At 41.9% G+C, this 17,400-nt stretch overlaps 1 protein-coding gene across 1 annotated transcript; it reads left to right on the plus strand.

Annotated features, from left to right (window-relative positions):
• The first annotated feature begins 13,946 nt into the window (after nucleotides 1-13,946).
• Nucleotides 13,947-15,836, plus strand: lbx1a (ladybird homeobox 1a). The gene is made up of 2 exons (XM_076743806.1): nucleotides 13,947-14,274; nucleotides 15,201-15,836. The coding sequence occupies exons 1-2, from the start codon at nucleotides 13,947-13,949 to the stop codon at nucleotides 15,728-15,730; spliced, it is 858 nt and encodes a 285-aa protein (XP_076599921.1). The 3' UTR covers nucleotides 15,731-15,836.
• The last annotated feature ends 1,564 nt before the right edge of the window (nucleotides 15,837-17,400 follow it).

Raw genomic sequence — 17,400 nt, forward strand, 5'->3', positions numbered from 1 at the left:
CACATGAAACATTAGCTAAATAACAACATACCAAATGCCAGTGCCTCTATCACCCAGAATGAAGACCTGTGAAACTACGGAGAAAAATGAAGGAGGGATCAGCCTTTGTGTTGCTACGCTAACTGTGCTGAATGCTTTTAAGTTTGCCACCAATGTACATTCATGCGCCACACAGTGATGTAATGACCCATCCTTCTTTTAGTCCCTGAGTCCCTAGAGATGTATAATTGTTGTATCCTGATGAGAATGATGAGAAGCAATGATTTGTCAGATCCAGAGAGACGCATACACAATCCAGGATAAACGCGGACCTAACAGCAAAAATGTAGTAAACTAACAAAGTTGAGGCCCTGCTCAATACTCACCTGCGTCACTCGGCATGCTGATTTGTGTGACTCATCATTAAGGAACGTAACGGGGCCAGGGACTTGCCAAAAGTGGGTAAATCAGAGCCATATTACTGGTTGACAAGGCTGTTGGGTGTGTGGAGCTGGGTGGAAAAAAGCATTATAATATTCCTTGTTATTTATAACAGTATAATTAGGGCAATCACCACAGGACTTCCCAAATCCCAAAGGAATCCCAAGAGAGAGACAGGCAAAGGTCAAGTAATCCCATTAACCAGAGACTTTAGTTTTGTCAATATCGTGACAGGAAGTCCCCGAGAAATGGGGTCAGATTAAAGTCCCCTCTGTGATATAAAAACAAACTACACACACACACACCTACCAAACTCTGCTGTACTTGTTCTCCTGATTGTAGTGTTCCATATCCCATAAGTCCAGAGGTGATGAGAGCTTCTCAGCGCTCGGAGCTTCCTGTCAAACAGTCTGTCTGCATTAAAGAGGCGCTGTTTTGTGTGATGCTGCTAAACACCCTGCCTTTAATTAAACATTGATTTTCCTTTAGCACGCTGCTCAAGTAATAACAAAATTTTTTGTTATTAATGACTGCAAATGCTTTTCAGGGGAAAAAAAATATCCTTTCGAGATTATCACTTTAGTGTCATTATGCAGGCTAATAACTGGAAATATTGTTCCTCGCAGGGCGAGGCCTTATAAGTTCATACAACAATTTGTATTTCGCTATGATGTTCTTGTCCCTTTCAGCCACAAATTCAGAATAATGTAAATACTTCCATGATGTAAAGGCTGTCATCTCTGCCATCTCAAGATACACATGTGCACTGGTACATAGGAGGAGAGAAAGCAGTGCAAATGCCTGCAAACACCGTAGCCTCCTTTAGAGTAGGCCACTGTACATGTTCTGTCCCTTTGCCTTCCTGTTGGTACCTCCTGTGTGTTCCATCTCTACATTCTGTCATCTCTCTGGTGAAAGTACTGCCATCGATCACATGAGGGTCCTTGCTCTGAGTTTTCTGAGGTGTCAGACAAAAATGTTTAGCACTTGGACTTCAGATGCAGTCACTGTGGTCAGTATGTGTATGTTTGTGCTTATGTCTTTGGTCCAACACTGTCATAAAAAGCCTCCTCTTGATCTGGGGTTTTATTCAACTTTATACTCATATCTACCCTTCCCTTTCTCTCAAAAATCCTTGAAAAAGCAGTTGCTATTGTGTGATTTTCTACATAACAATTGTTGAGGATTTAGAGTGCACAGAGACAGCATTCACAGCACAGAGAAAGTGCTGATGAAAGTTGGAAATTACCTTCTCATTACTCTGTACTTGTCTTGCTAGATCTGCATCTGTTGCTAATTTGACACTATTGACCAGCACATCCTATTACAGAGACTGGAACATTTTAAATTGTCATTAAAGAAAATGCACTAAGTTGGTTTAAGTCTGGCCTTAGACCATCCCTTAGTTATGCTTCTATAGTCTTACATCACCAAGCCCTGAGTCATGCTGGAAAGGAAAAGGTTCTGTCTGTCCTTCAGAGGAGGTTTTACTGGCCCAATAATGCCAAAGATGTAAGGAACTGGACTGAGATATGTCCCACATGTGTAGTAAGTAAACCAGGACCCGAGATTCAGGCCCCGCTGCAATCTATCAAAACAGACTACCCTTTTGAAGTAGTTGGACTTGACTTTTTGTCCCTGGGGAGACCTGCTGACCTATTTCCCTATATCCTGGTCATCACTGACTTGCTTTCTCGTTATGCCTTAGCAGTGCCAACCAGGGACCAAACCACTGTCACGACAGTGTAAGCTCTGATCTCTACTCTATTCCAGCCCTTCGGATGCCCAGAGAGGATCCTTACTGATTGGGGAGCAGCATTTGAATCCTCCCTCATGCACCACCTGTGTGAAATCTACAGCTGTGTGAAAAGTCGCACCACCCCTTATCATCCCCAAGGAATGGATCATGTGAGCATTTTAACCAGACCCTTTTATGGCTGCTGGGATCCTTAGAAGAAGGTTCTCAACATCAATGGCACCTTAAGTTACCTGCGCTTGTACATGTCTGTAATAACTCATGCCAGTACATGAATGACACCCCACTATGTGGTGTTTGGGAGGCATGTCCGTCTCCCAGTGGACTTCATGCATGGCGTATGCCCTCCTCAACGCAGAGGAGGGCTAGAGGGATGGGTCGATCAGCATCACCGCACTCTGCTGGAAGCCTATGAGCATGTCAAGAAGAATGCAACGCGTCAACAAAGCAGAGATCAAAAGAGGTATAACAGACTACCTAGAGATATTCCCCTTTTCCTGGGGGAGAGAGTGCTGCTACGGAACTGCCACAGCAGAGCCCATGACAAATTGGCCTCCTGATGGGTTCCATCACTTTTTGTAGTAGTTTCTCAGCTAAAGCCAGACCAGCCAGATTACATTGTTAAACCAGAAGGTGAAGAAAGGCCTACAAAGACATTACAATGCAAAAACCTCTGACCATGTGGACTGCTGCTACAGCCTGATGCAGCCGCAAGATCCGGAACAGCCACAACCCAGGCCACAGTCACCTGCTGCTGCACCAGGGTTTCCCTTAAATCCCCGTCCTGCAACCCTGGGACATTCTACATGGTTTGGCTTACCACCTGGCCCTGCCACCACACTGCCAGGACAAAGACACACATCCTGTGGCCCAACATTTACAGGAGTTATACTCACCACAACCAGCCCACACAGTGCAGTGGCTGCCGAGAGAACCCCCCCTGCTCAAACCAATTGAACCTTTACCCTAATACTCACACTGAGATGGGTGCTCCAGTTGACCCTGAAAGAGTAGGACCAATTAATAGAGACCACTTAGGGGTAGACATCAACCTCCCAGCAGAAAACACTCCTCTTCGCCAATCACAACGCAGCAACTTTGGGGTTCCACCAAAACATTACCAGTAGTGAGGTCGAGATGACCACCAAAAAAAGTTGGGGAAGAAAATGTCACAAGCAGAACAATTAATGTGTTAAGGTCATGAGATATTTTTGAACAATGTATGGACTCACTGTGCGAGCATTTGTCATGACAATGAGACGACCTTGGGATAGTGTGTGTGAGTGTGTAGCTGCATGTTGTGCCAGGAGAGCGTGCTGTGCTTTTCTTCCTGTGCAGGTAAATCAACCCTGAACTGGCAGTGACAATAAAGGGGGAAAGAAGAAGCAGAGTGGTCTCGCTTTTTCTGACGGCAGACCGGAGCCGGGACCACACGGGTAAAATCGCACCTGACAGAGATGCAAGCAGTCCTCGAGGCATGCCATCCTCTTGGTTTCTCCTTTTGTCGGAGGTCTGCAGCCGCCCATACCATTGGCCATTGTTCTACGCTCTCAAACCTGCTCATGAAGGGAGGAATACAAACGCACAGAGACTGAGTGAGTGTGCTGCCATATCCCTGTTGGTCGGGTGACTTATGTGTTTTTGTTTTGTTTCATCAAGCCGACAGGCAGACGTGGGAGACGATGTCACTGCGGGCCTGCCACCTCACTGACACACGCATCACCCCTCTTGTCTGCATGCTGCAGTCGGTCACGTGAAGCTGGTGGCACCGATCAGCACCTTAAGGAGAGAGCTGTACTCCATCCTCACTCAACAGGTCCGTAAAGGGTTGTGAGTCCCATGAACATTGACAAACTTCCCCTTTTACTTTTTATTTTTGTTTGTTGGGAACTAATGGACTTTAATACAATTAGTAAGTTTTAGCTCTAAGAGGGAGGGGGCCTGTCCTTGCTGCCTTGTATGATTTTAATACGATGAGAGTTTTGTGTAGACGTATCGATGAGTATGTTGTGACTATTTAAGGATTTTTGATTTTAATCTGTATGCTTTTACGTCTTAACTGAAATGCTGTGCTTGTGTTGCTACTAATTTGTGTGCCTTTTAATTCCAATGTGGATCAGATTTTATTGATATACATGCTTGATAGTCACCTGTGTTTTCTTCATCTAATTTATTCTTATAATGTTTTATCCTGCACATCATATTTTGTTACATGCTTTCCTCACTGTGTTAAGCTAGCAAAACGCTAAGAGCAGTGTGCTCACCCCTTCCTCCTTGCCTGACTGCACATTTAATTAGTGGAATGACTGAGAATCACAAATCCTAAGTGGCTACTGTGAAAGACCTTTTTGCAAAATAAAATCAGTTGTTTGAGGAATACTTGTTGTGGTTACTGGGGGTCAGAATTTACAACTGATGACACTTCGACTGCCCTTCACTGAACTCCTCTCTCCCCCTCCTCTCCCTCTCCTTCTGTACTCAGTCATGTTCCATTAATGCATGTAACTAACTTGGCTTCTTCTCCTGAGATCCTGCACTACCTTTTTGCTGATCATGGTTGCGCCTACTGCCATGGTCCAGCTTGACATGCAGTGCTACTGGTATCATTATAAATCATACTTCTATTATTATTTTATACGTATTATTATATACATTTACTATCAGATATTAATATATACATATATGACCATATACTATTATTACTATTAGTCTGATTTCTGTTATAATAGCTGTTATTGTCACTATTGTTGTTGTTGTTGTGCATGTCTCTATGTGTCTCTCACTTTGTCTGTCTGTCTCTCTCTGGTCAAGGTAGATTGCCCCCAACCCAGAGTCTTGATCTGTTTGAGGATTCTGCTTGTTATTATTTATTTATTTATTTAGTTAGTTAGTTAGTTAGTTAGTTAGTTTACTTCACTGCTGTAGCCAGTGCTTGGTCATGAGGGAACTGTTGGGTCATTCTAAGTTAAAGAGTATGGTCTAGACCTGTTCTATATGAAAAGTGTCACGAGATGACTTTTGTGATTTGGGTCTATATAAATCAAACTGAACTGTAACTGAATCTTATCAGTGAGCTGTCTGCTCCACTTTGCTGCTCAGTAGCTAACTCACTCTCTCTCCTTGCTTCCCTCTTTCTCTTTCCTCCTCTCCTGCCCCGGCAGTCAAAGTGACAGTGTGATTTGTTGTCTACATCTGAGTAGCCTTGCTTCAGGTCGGAAACAGACAGCAGTTTGTTAGAAGGCTACTTTCATCTTGTGCTTCCACAACATCAAGTCATATATCCCTGTCATACCACATTACTCATTGACAACACTGGACATACACTGTGATTACTTGATTAAAAATTTGTGAGAGTCTGCTCCACCTGTTGCATCATAATTTCTGCTATCCGTATTCACATTTCAACTGTTGCTAACATGAACAGCAAAGAGGCCACTGCATTAATCCCACAACAAACTGACAGCCCCAACCCTGAAGCTTAATGAAACATGATGGAATTCCTGCTGTTTGGCAGCAAAGATTAAACTTGCACATATTTGAGTGCAATGCACAGTGACCCTCAGAAGCACCTGAACAGTATGTCACAGTGTAGGACTGACAGTAAAAACAGCCAATTTATCACTCACAAGCAAACAACAAAACAGACCCAACAACGTGCAAACACCAGTGATTCAACACATCAAAACATATAAATAAATCCTGCATTTTCCTCATGCAATGATGCAAGCTATCTGGAGCTGGAACTATGCTTAATAGGTGCAGTCCATTTCTCCTGTGTTATATGCTTTGTAAAGGGGTATATTCGTAATGAGATGCACAGTTTCTTCCTACTTTTCTAGTTTATGAGTCTGCCTTCTTGATGAGAGTGCTACTTTTATAATGTGGTAGGTAGAGTAATGGGGAGAGTGGAATCTGGCATTCCAATATCTGGGACAGTTATTATTGTTATTAACCTCCTAATACCCAAACTCTTGCATGGCATGCATTTGTAATTTTTTTGCTATTTGGGCTGATTGGGACCTGATGAGTGTAAAAACAAAGTATTATCAGTGTATATATATATCTATATATATCTATATAGATAGATACATAGATACATAGATAGATATAAATTATTAGCCGTATAGTATGTCCTTGTCTGTGGATGCCAGGTCCTAGGAGGTTAAAATAATAATAAAAAGAAGAAAAAAACAACAGATAAGAAATGAATCCAAAATAAGACGGAAATAAAGATGAAAATAAAAATAAAGACAATGCATAAAACCACACAATAAAATATTGAAATCTAGGTAAAAATAGAGTTTAATAAGGATAAAAATCTAGGACGAAGCTCTGAAAGAACTCTTCGTCTAGTGTCTCCACTTTGTGTGGTTCTCAGACACAACAGAATCTTTCACTGAAAATTGATGAAATTGATGATGCCATCACTGATACTTGATGGTCTCAATGGAAGCAGGCACTGGGCCAATCAGCAGTGCCTCAACAGAATACTAACATCTAGTCATAACAAAAGACATCGGGACAGTCAATTTACACAGTCAATGAACTACAACAGTTACCCTCAGCACTTGAAACTAGCACCATTCATTAACTGTACTGTAGGGATGCGGGACGACGCTGTATACTAAATTGCCTCACCAGTAATGATGAGGGTATTGGTGAGCCCGCTTGCTCTTATCACCTCACCCAATCCTAAATTACCATTACCTGCCACACTGTCCTATCAGTCTCTCTGTCAGCAGCTCTCAGCCCTAGTGGATTCTGAAGCCGAGGAGAACTTCATTGTCAAGTAATTAGTAGAGAAACTCATTTTACTGCTGGAGCCCTTAACCACTCCTATCACAGCCAACACTTTTAATGGCAGCTTTTTGGCAGAGGTAACACACCGCACCACACCTGTAACCATTACTCTGTCGAGCAACCATAGTGAAAAGGCCAGTTTGTGCGTAATGTTCACTTCCCATAATCCAATGGTTCTCGGCTACCCATGGCTAAACCTCCACAACCCACACATTGACTGGATTTGCCTAGTCTTTTCTGCCTCTCACATTGCCTCCAGTCTGCTCCTTTCCCTGTTAGAGACACCACTGTTTGTAAGGCTATGTCTCCTCCAGATTTGTCTGATGTGCCACCAGAGTACCATGACTTCCAGAAGGTATTAAGTTACGAGCAAGCAGTCTCTCTTCCTCCTCATCGTCCTTATGATTGTGCCATCGACCTCCCCCCGAAGCTCCCCTTCCCACCAGTCATCCATACAGCTTGTCTCACCCCGGAATGGAGGCTATGGAAACATACATCCAGGACCCTCTTAGACTTAGACTGTTACTTTATTCCTTCCTGTAGCTATAATCCATCCATCTACCTCTGCTGTCGGTGCTGGATTTTTCTTTGTCGCCAAGAAAGATAAGTCCCTTCCTCCATGTATAGACTTCAGGGGGCTCAATGCGATCACAGTCAAAAATAGGTACCCCTTACCACTAATCTCCTCAGCATTTGAATTACTGCAAGGAGCTACAGCATTCACAAAAACTAGACCTGAGAAATGCTTACCATCTGGAGAGGATAAGGGAGGGAGACGAACAGAAGACGGCCTTTTACACTCCCATTGGACATTTTGAGTATCTAGCAATGCGCACTGGCCTCACCAATGGCCCGGCCGTCTTCCAGAATCTAGTGAATGACATTTTGAGAGACTTGATCAATCACTTTGTGTTTGTGTATCTTGCTGACATCCTGATTTTTTCAAAGAGTCAGGAGGAACACACCCACCATGTTCGGCAGGTACTACAAAGACTGCTAGAGAACAAATTATTCGTGGAGGTGGCGAAATGTGAGTCTCACGCAGCTTCAGTCTCCTTCTTGGGCCGAAAAGATCAGGGCAGTGGAAAAATGGCCGACCCCCACAAATCGGAAGCAGCTTCAATGCTTCTTGGGCTTTGCCAATTTTTTCCGGCACTTCATTAAGGATAACAGAAATAGGTACCAGAGTCTAACCCACTCCTCTTGTTATTTAGTTAGCTTCAAAAGAGATTCAATGTTTAATACAGTTTGTCTTGACTGTCCTTCAATATTACAACATTAGTCCACATTAGCCAAGCAAAAGCCTAATGCCAATGTCAAGAGGATAACCTACAAAATACACACTAAAACATAAAACATGGCATATCTGTCCTGATGTAGCAATTTGTGCTTGTTCTTTGACATGGCGTCAGTTAGTTTGGAGCCAAGTAGATGTTCAGTATGTAAGCTGCTATTACATAGCAATCTTCATTCAATTAGGCAAGTTCAAAGTCGTGGAAATGGGGTTCTTTCACTTCTTTGCATAAGTCTGTTACACCATATAATCATTAAAACAGAAACACATTTGTTCAGTAAAATGTATTTGAGTATTATTTTTATTGAAGCTTGCTGTTATTAGCCATCATTCAAAAATAAAATACATCAGGTCTGTGTGTGTCCCTCCCAAAAATGGATTAAGATTCGCTTTACTCTTTATGAAAGTAACACCAGCAATTGTCCAGCCAATGAGAAATTGGTTGAACAAGAGTATACTGACCAACCAATCAACCAGCTAACCAGAGGGAGCTATTATCTGGCTTTTATTGGCAGGTGCTATCACCTACTTTGGTCACTCCTTAAGGTAGTATCAACAAAGGCAACAATCAATGCCCACAAGGCCCACCACACTCTTCTGATTCCGGTCCCCACACTTATCTGACTTGACACTGATACTACATCTAAAAGGCTGTTTTCGTGTAAAAACAACTTGCGTCCACATTAGTGTTTTCAAGGGGTATTCTGTAGAGACCTCTGCCCATAGTGAAACACTTGAACAACAAATGGCTAAATTTCTTCAACTTTGCCCCCTTTTCAGTTGGCAGATCATGTCAAGTCAAAATGTATATGTATAGCACATTTAAAACAATCACGGGTTATGTTGCTTCTACAGACTCTCGTCTGCTAGAGATGAGGAGGCTCCATCATCAGGACAGGAAAAGCAGGCTGGTCAAGAACCACAGGCCGGAACCACTGTTCTCTAAATTCCAATGGGCACCAGACTACAGGAAAAAACAAGCACCCACTGCCAAGAAGGCAGGGGTCAGTCACACAAGAGGACATCAGGTAAGCTTTAAATCTCACCAGAACACCTCCTTGATTTCACCTTCTTCTAAAACGTTTCTTACAGGGCATGGTGCAAGATGGGCTGTGCAGGCATACTGGTATATCCAATAAAAATGGCGGGAGTATCTCATGAGAAGTCTGGATGTTAAAAAGTCCTTGACGATCATAAACAAGTACAGCAGAGACATCTCGACAACATACACATGGCAGAGCAGTAGCAAACAATAAGTTGAGCAGGTGTGACACACAGGCACCATATTGGATTAATTCTAAGCAACAAAAATGCATCACAACCAACATCTGGTAAGGAGTGAGACAGACAGCTGACTGATAAAATCATTTATTAGCTGTAATCATGACGTCATATGACAAAATCTACATAGATACAGGCTGATGACAGCAGCTCTACTGTGTGACTGGATATACTGATGTTAATAATATGTTATCACAGAGAAAATTGCCTAGTTCACTTCATTGGTACACAACCCTCACCGGTGATTAGGCTACACACACAGCTGGTTACTCTGGTGAGTGTCAGGCCATTACACCACCACCACCTCCACCCAGTCTCCTCTTGCTGTCTGTGGACACCGTCACTGTGTTAATGTAACGGAATTCACCATGTAGGTTTCCAAGAAGAGGTTAAATCAATGGCAACTGGACATGGACAACCATAACCTGAATGACTGATATAGAGTGTTGTTCTCATTTACATTTTTTGTTTCTGTTTGTTGTTAGACAACTGAAATATTTATTGTACTGTGGCTCATAAACACTACACTTTTAAACAGCAGTGAAATTAAGGTTAATGACAATAGCTCTGTTGTGTATTCAACTGTACTAACATTTAAAATGAACGACCACAGAGAGAAATCTCTTAGGTGCATAAGATGCATGATATATTTTCCAGAGGTAAACAGTATTTTATTTTTTACAGCCTGAGGGCAATTTGACACCTAAGAAAACCAATCCATACGTATACATTACAATGTTAATTTTATGTTTACCCAGTTATACCCATGAAATTAGGTAGAAAGTCATTAAATATGGAAAAAAAAAAAAAAAAAAAACATGATGTCAGTCATTTATTTAAAGTTAAACATTGCATTGTATGTGATCAAATTTACCCCAAAGATAATAGTAGGGTTAGGATGTGAATAAATGCCATCTGCCATTCTTCCAGAACTGTTTTGGATTTTGAACTCATGTTTCACACATCCACCACAGAAAATGATTCATTATTTCTGTCTGGGGTGTCAGAGACTCCAGCTGTAAAAGTGGATTGAATAGAGTGGAATTTCATCTGCCCTGTAGCTGTGATTGGTCTTGATATGACTTTTCACACAGAACTGCTCCTCTGAAATGGCAAACATGTCGATGTAGACTTCTTTTAATGGAGTTTTTAGCAGTTTGTTCATAAGAGCTCTAACATGGTATTGGTTCTCTCTGGGGTCTAATTAACACGGAACATTCGTAACATCACTCTGCAAAATAACACACTACATTTCTTGTCTGTGAATGACCTCTTGGCCAACAAAAGGAATGTATACTGGCTCATGCATAGGCCATATAAAAAATTCCTGTGTTTTATCATCTTCGTCAAATGTGCTGGAAGGTAATGGTTACCACTTCAGTACTAATACTACATATACATACATACTTTAGATCCATCAGTAGGAAAGAAAAAATACATTTAAATGAAAAAAATGTTGCAGTTATTATTATTATTATTATTATTATTATTATTATTATTATTATTATTGATGTTGTTGCTGTTATTTATAGTAATATGCATACATGCCACATGTATTTACTATCCTAACATAATCAGCAGAATCGCCCACATTTTGTTTAAAGGAAGCTTAGTAATGGGGATTTGAACAAGTCTGCCGTGAATAAAGTTTGAACTTAAACAGCCCATTTCTTTTAGATTTGTATAGCTCTTTAATGCTAGCAGTATCAGTGGGAGCCTGTAGAGCTACAGGGGTCCATATTTACAACAGAGCAGCTAGTGGCCCCAGGTCGGCACTTTACAGAGCACACTTCCCAAAGATGAAATTAAAACCTACGTGGAACAGTGAATGTTTCTCCATTTGGGAGCGGGTATCAGATGAAGACATCACATCCATCAGTGCGGATGTTGAGCTCACTGATGGAGAATGAAACGGGCGAGGGTGCAGGCAGGAGGCCCGCTCCAAAAAGATCCAAGACAAGGCGTATAATCAAATGTCACAGCATGACCAAAGCAGGAGTAAATTACGAAATAAAACTGTCCGAGGACTTTGTCAGAGCTCCAAAAGGCTGTGACTGCAGATGGCCTCCCTAAACTCCCCTAATCACTCATCCATCTTTTTTATGGTCTGCTACTAAATGTTTAGCTGTGGGGCGGCTAATGGATTAACTCTATCTATCTATCTATCTATCTATCTATCTATCTATCTATCTATCTATCTATCTATCTATCTATCTATTTACTTTCACAAATACATGAACACAGATGGCTACTGTTCCCATGATTATTACTGCTTTTAATGGTTTGGGTGAACCTAGCCTTTTGACTGATTATATCTATTTCCCACAGTTTTGAAGGATCATCAGTTCACACTTCATCTTGGAAGTAAAAAAAAAATAAAGATGTAAACTCCATCTGCTGATGGAGACCATAGCCAGTAATGGGATCTTGGGGGGGGGTTACATGCAGTAGTGCCATTATTACCATTAATAACTAGATACTAAATGGATAACTAGATAGCTAAACCCAATACTGGTAGTGTTTGTGCTATTAGTACTATTGCTGTTATAGTAGCCGTAGTATTAGTAGTACATTTCTGCAGCAGATGTTTGTCCTGTAAAACACTTTTGGGTGATGCAGTGTGGTGTGTAACTGTCGGGCATCTGTTTCCATGCTGAGAGGCCATGTTGCCCCAAAACACCCCCCAAGCCCCAATTATTTGGTTTTATTTCTTAAAATGAAGGGGTGGACGCTCCACACAGCCAGAAATAAAATTCTGGGGGAAAATACTGAGTTGTTAAGGCTGGTCATCAGATTTCAGTACATCTGGATACACACTGAAACTGGTCAGAAGCACCAGTATTTAAAAGTGTCAGGTATCAGAAGTTGGTATCAAATGCTTAGCCAGATTCTATGATGTATTCACTCTTTGTTTTATCAGATATTCTCCCTGATTTCAATCACAAAAACGTTTCTAAATTAAAATACATTTTATTTAGGCAGAGCTCTCTAATTAACAGTGATGCACAGAGCAGTTAGATATAATATATCTAGCTGCTATTTTAAGTGAAACAAGGCTCAAAACATGTCTATGCCTGTTATACACAATTTAACACTTGTTGTGTCATGTATAAATGTAAGTTACTCCTGCAGTAAAGTCAGTTTCATTACAACTTGTAATACAAATATTTGAAAATATGAATAAACAATTATCTATTTAGTATAATCTATTGGGTAGAAAAACAGCATCAGAGAAGATTTAGATTTTGTATAAAGTAAAACCAACAAACATACCTCCTTAGACAGGCTACAACTACACCATGAGCTTGGGATGACATCAGATGTGATCACATTACTTCATTCAAATGTCTGTGAACATTCTCATTCATTCAGGTACTTTTAAGTGCTTCCAAAAACAGCTGGCAAGGCATTCACATGGAACATTTTAAAGAGGTTCTCAAACAGCATCAGAAAATATTTCTTTTTATATTGCCTCATAATCAAGAATTTTATCATAAGACATTTCTAAAACGCAATATGTTTGGATTGTGTTTGCTTACTGCCTCTTCACTTAAGGGAGAATATGAAACCGTTGAGTGGTGAGTTGTAACATTCGGGGGGTGGGGTAGGGTGATGCCCTCCTGTGTCACTCTGTCTCTCTCAAGTGTTATCATGCTGATATATGGCTCTCTGTCCCGAGAGCGCCCTCTGATTTTCTACTTGCAGTGATTTATTTTTTTTTCTTATCATGAATGAGAGTTCATCATTTGCGTTTCGGAGTGTAATTGGCCTCAAGATTGACGCAGAGCGGGGTTATACAAATTGGCACTTGCTCGCCCGGTGCCAATTACGCCGCGTATGCAAATGAGGACAATATCACGCTGAGAGAAACATTTGCTTGTTTTTGTGACAAATTGTCTAATTTTAGAGATAAAGTGTTAAGTGGGCTTGCTCTGTCTAATTGGACTCCTCCTCTCGCCTTGCCCTCTAATTACCGCTCCCCGTATCTGACTGGGGAGAGAGAGAGAGAGAGAGAGAGAGAGAGAGAGAGAGAGAGAGAGAGAGAGAGAGAGAGAGAGAGACTAATTGACTGCCTTCCAGTCAGCAATCACTTGATACTGGTCAATCGCTGCTTCTTTCGTAGCATCTTCATCCATCGGATGGGTTCGTCTCGTGCCTTGTTGTGCGTCACCCTGACAAAGTGGCTGGGAGACGTGGAGGGACCGGAAGACACAAGTGTCCCTGCAACCTGCAGCTCAGCGGCCAACATGCGGCTGGAGAGACACCTGTGATCCGAGCTGCAGATTATCTTTCCTGCCCTGTTGTCTCACTCTGTACAACTTCACCACAGCTTGTGCCCGCTGTGAATCGTTCTTGTCTAAGTTACCAGAGTCAAGTGTGACCCGCTGCGCCGCCATGACCTCAAAGGAGGACTCGAAATACCCAGCGGTGCAGGAGGATCGGAGGCGCAGTCCGCTGGATCAACTCCCGCCGCCGGCCAACTCCAACAAGCCGCTGACGCCTTTCAGCATCGAGGACATCCTCAACAAGCCGTCTGTGAGAAGGAGCTACTCCCTGAGCGGAGCGGCACACCACATCTCTCCTGGAGAAAAGCTGCCGTCGGCGGGTCACAGCCTGTCCGGCCGGGCGCTGCTCAGCCAAACCTCGCCGCTCTGCGCGCTCGAGGAGCTGGCCAGCAAAACCTTCAAGGGCCTGGAGGTCAGCGTCCTGCAGGCTGCCGAGGGTAAACGACTGCTTTTCTTCAGTTCGTTCCCTTGTTTTCATAGCAACTATGGGCTTATTGTATTATCATTTTAGCCTACTATATATGTATATATATGGATTTTATTTTCTGAAATCCGTTTTTTTATTTATTTTTTTTATTTTAGAATAAAAGAAGAAAAGAGAAAGAACGAGTCAAATTGTACCCTGCCTGCTTTAGGGAGAGAAATGTGCGCGTAAACTGTAGTTTATTATTTACTGTGATACCAGAACACTTGTTTGCGACTTGTTTTGTGTTTTTGTGGATAAAAAAGTGCAGTGACAGTTGGCCTTATTCCTTATTTCAATTTACATTAGATTTATTATTACAGAACTTACCAAAGGCATGTGTAACATTATTATACTGCATGATTAAAGATTACGTTCAATTGAAATATCGCCCAAAATATACAGTTATTTACATGAAAATACCTGTATAATCTAAAGCAATTTTAAAATTCATTTTTCAGTCTTGTTTTATGTTCATAGAGACCAATAGTCGTTTTTAGTTTTTTTGTTTGTTTGTTTTTGTTTTTCGTAGGAAGATTTGGTGTAGCACCATCTAATTATGTGAACAGTTCATTAATTCAAATTACATTTTATTTATTTTAATAAATAGCAATTAAATTGCAGACAAAAATAGGAGACATTATTGTAAAGAATAAAGAAATATATTCGGGCAGTATTTAGGATATTGATATATGAATACTCTTATTTCCCATAGGCCTAATGTACATCTGATAATTGATAACTCTGAATAGGCTGAAATAGAATTGTACTGGAGTGGCTCTGAAGTTTTTGGTGGCTCATAATTTTGTTTTGGACGCAGGTGCATTGCTCAAGGCTGACTCAGTTGACATCGATCTTATTTTTTCTCCCTAAATGACCTAATGTGTCCTTTTCTCTTAGGCCGTGACGGTCTGACGCTCTTCGGCCAGAGGAACACACCGAAGAAGCGTCGGAAGTCCCGCACGGCGTTTACCAACCATCAGATCTACGAGCTGGAGAAGCGCTTCCTGTACCAAAAGTACCTGAGCCCGGCGGACCGGGACCAGATCGCACAGCAGCTCGGTCTGACCAATGCACAGGTCATCACCTGGTTTCAGAACCGGCGCGCCAAGCTCAAGAGGGACCTGGAGGAGATGAAAGCGGACGTGGAGTCCGCCAAGGTCGTGGGTACTGCGGCCTTTGAGAAGCTCTCCAAGATAGAGTTTGAGAAATGCGCGACCGGAGGTATGAGCGCGGGGACGGTTTCAGCGCCAGACAGCACCGAGCCCGACCAAGTCTCCACCAGGTCCCGCCACGACACCGCCGAGAACCGAGACACCAGCACACCGCACATGTCGCCTGCTTCACACGAATCGTCGTGGTACACGGACCGACTGAGCATTAAGTGTTCCTCGGAGGACGAAGATGAGGAGATTGACGTGGATGACTAAATTAGGCTACGGCAACGGCCATGACAGCCGTGTAACGTGCCGAATGATTGCAGGCTTTATGAGGATTTCTTCCTTTTCCGCACGGACATGCAGCGGACATGCAAACGATCCAGAAAAACAGATATGATTTGAAAGTTGCCACAGGCCCACTGCTGTCTGCTGACGAACAGGCGTGCGCTCAGAACAGTCAAACATTCAGAAAGAAAGACCCAAGGACGCAGACATGCAGGTGCACACTCAAACACACACCAGTCGGTTGATTATTCTGGTTACAATCACTAATATTTCATCGCATGTTTCATTTGCTTTTATTTTGAAATTGATGAAAAGGCTTATACAAATAATTTTTATAAGCTCGAGCCCACCGCTTTCAGCTTTTTGATATAGCTACAAAATGATAATCACACAGAAAATGTGTAGCGAATAGCTTGTAATAAATGATTTAATTTATAATTCCTTGTACACCCTTTAAGTGCCTTAGGAATATACAGAACGCATAAACTGTGCAAATGAAACGTTGTAATATTGACGATGTAAAATTTAAAGAAAAAAAAATCAGCCTTTCGCATTTTTCTATAAATGATCTCTATGACACAGTCAACAGTGATTTGGGCGTTTTTAATTGAATCAATTCTGTCTCATCATATTTCTTTTAGTCAGTTCTCGGTGTGAGAGGTTTCTGGATTGTGGCGCAGGCAACGTGTGCCAAATCCATTTACAACAGCAACTTGCCTTTTGACCCTCTACGTGTATTTTCATTTTTCTCTGTGAGAAACAGAGCGAGGAGGAGGCCCTGAAGAGCGCACGTGTGTGTGGGTGTGTGTGTGTGTGTGTGTGTGTGTGTGTGTGTGTGTGTTCCCCGGGGGCCGCTCTCCAGCAGCGCGCAATATGGAAACAAGCGCTTCTCCCAGCCGCCGCGCCGTCAGCGGGTCTCAACGCACAAAGGCGTCCAGAGCACAGCGTTTCAGAGGCCATATGGTTTCAAGATTGTTCTCTCATTTACGAGTCACTTTGATTGATTGATTTAACCCATCTTTTCAATAACGTTGCCCCCTTTGTGTCGCACATAATGCAGAAAGACTCGCTGGTCTCCGGGCCCACTGCTTTAAAACACAGCCATGAATGTCAATGTAACTCAGTGGGCTGGTCGGAGCCTCGTGTCGGTGCGGGAGCATTGAAATAACTGACTTGAAGGTGACAGAGCTCTCAGTCACGCACTTCATCACCTGTTCATCGGATCTCAATCATTTGTTCATGTAGTCTGCAGTTATTTAAACCGTAGTAACCGTGGCAAAAAAAAATGTATAAACCCACAAAATCCCAAGGAGGCTATTAAAATTAAAATTAAAACCATTGCACCAATTATCTCTGCACAAAACTGCAAATATATTTTTGAACATTTTTACCAGTGACTCCATGCAATTAGGCTACTTGAGGAATGTTACAAAATCTGCAATATTCTCTATTGTTTTTGTAGAATCACCAGTTATTTCCGTAATTTCTGGTGCTGTGTATGTATTGAAAATATAATTTAAAAAACAGTTCCTAGTTTGATAAGAAAAATCTAGCCCTAGCTCAATATTTGCAAGAGCTTTTAACAGCATGTCATGATCTTTATCATTGCTCAATTATTATTATTATTCCATTATATGATGTTCGCCTTCTATTAT

The sequence above is a fragment of the Chaetodon auriga genome, chromosome 11, assembly GCF_051107435.1.
Source record: "Chaetodon auriga isolate fChaAug3 chromosome 11, fChaAug3.hap1, whole genome shotgun sequence".
NCBI classification, from domain to species: domain Eukaryota; kingdom Metazoa; phylum Chordata; class Actinopteri; order Chaetodontiformes; family Chaetodontidae; genus Chaetodon; species Chaetodon auriga.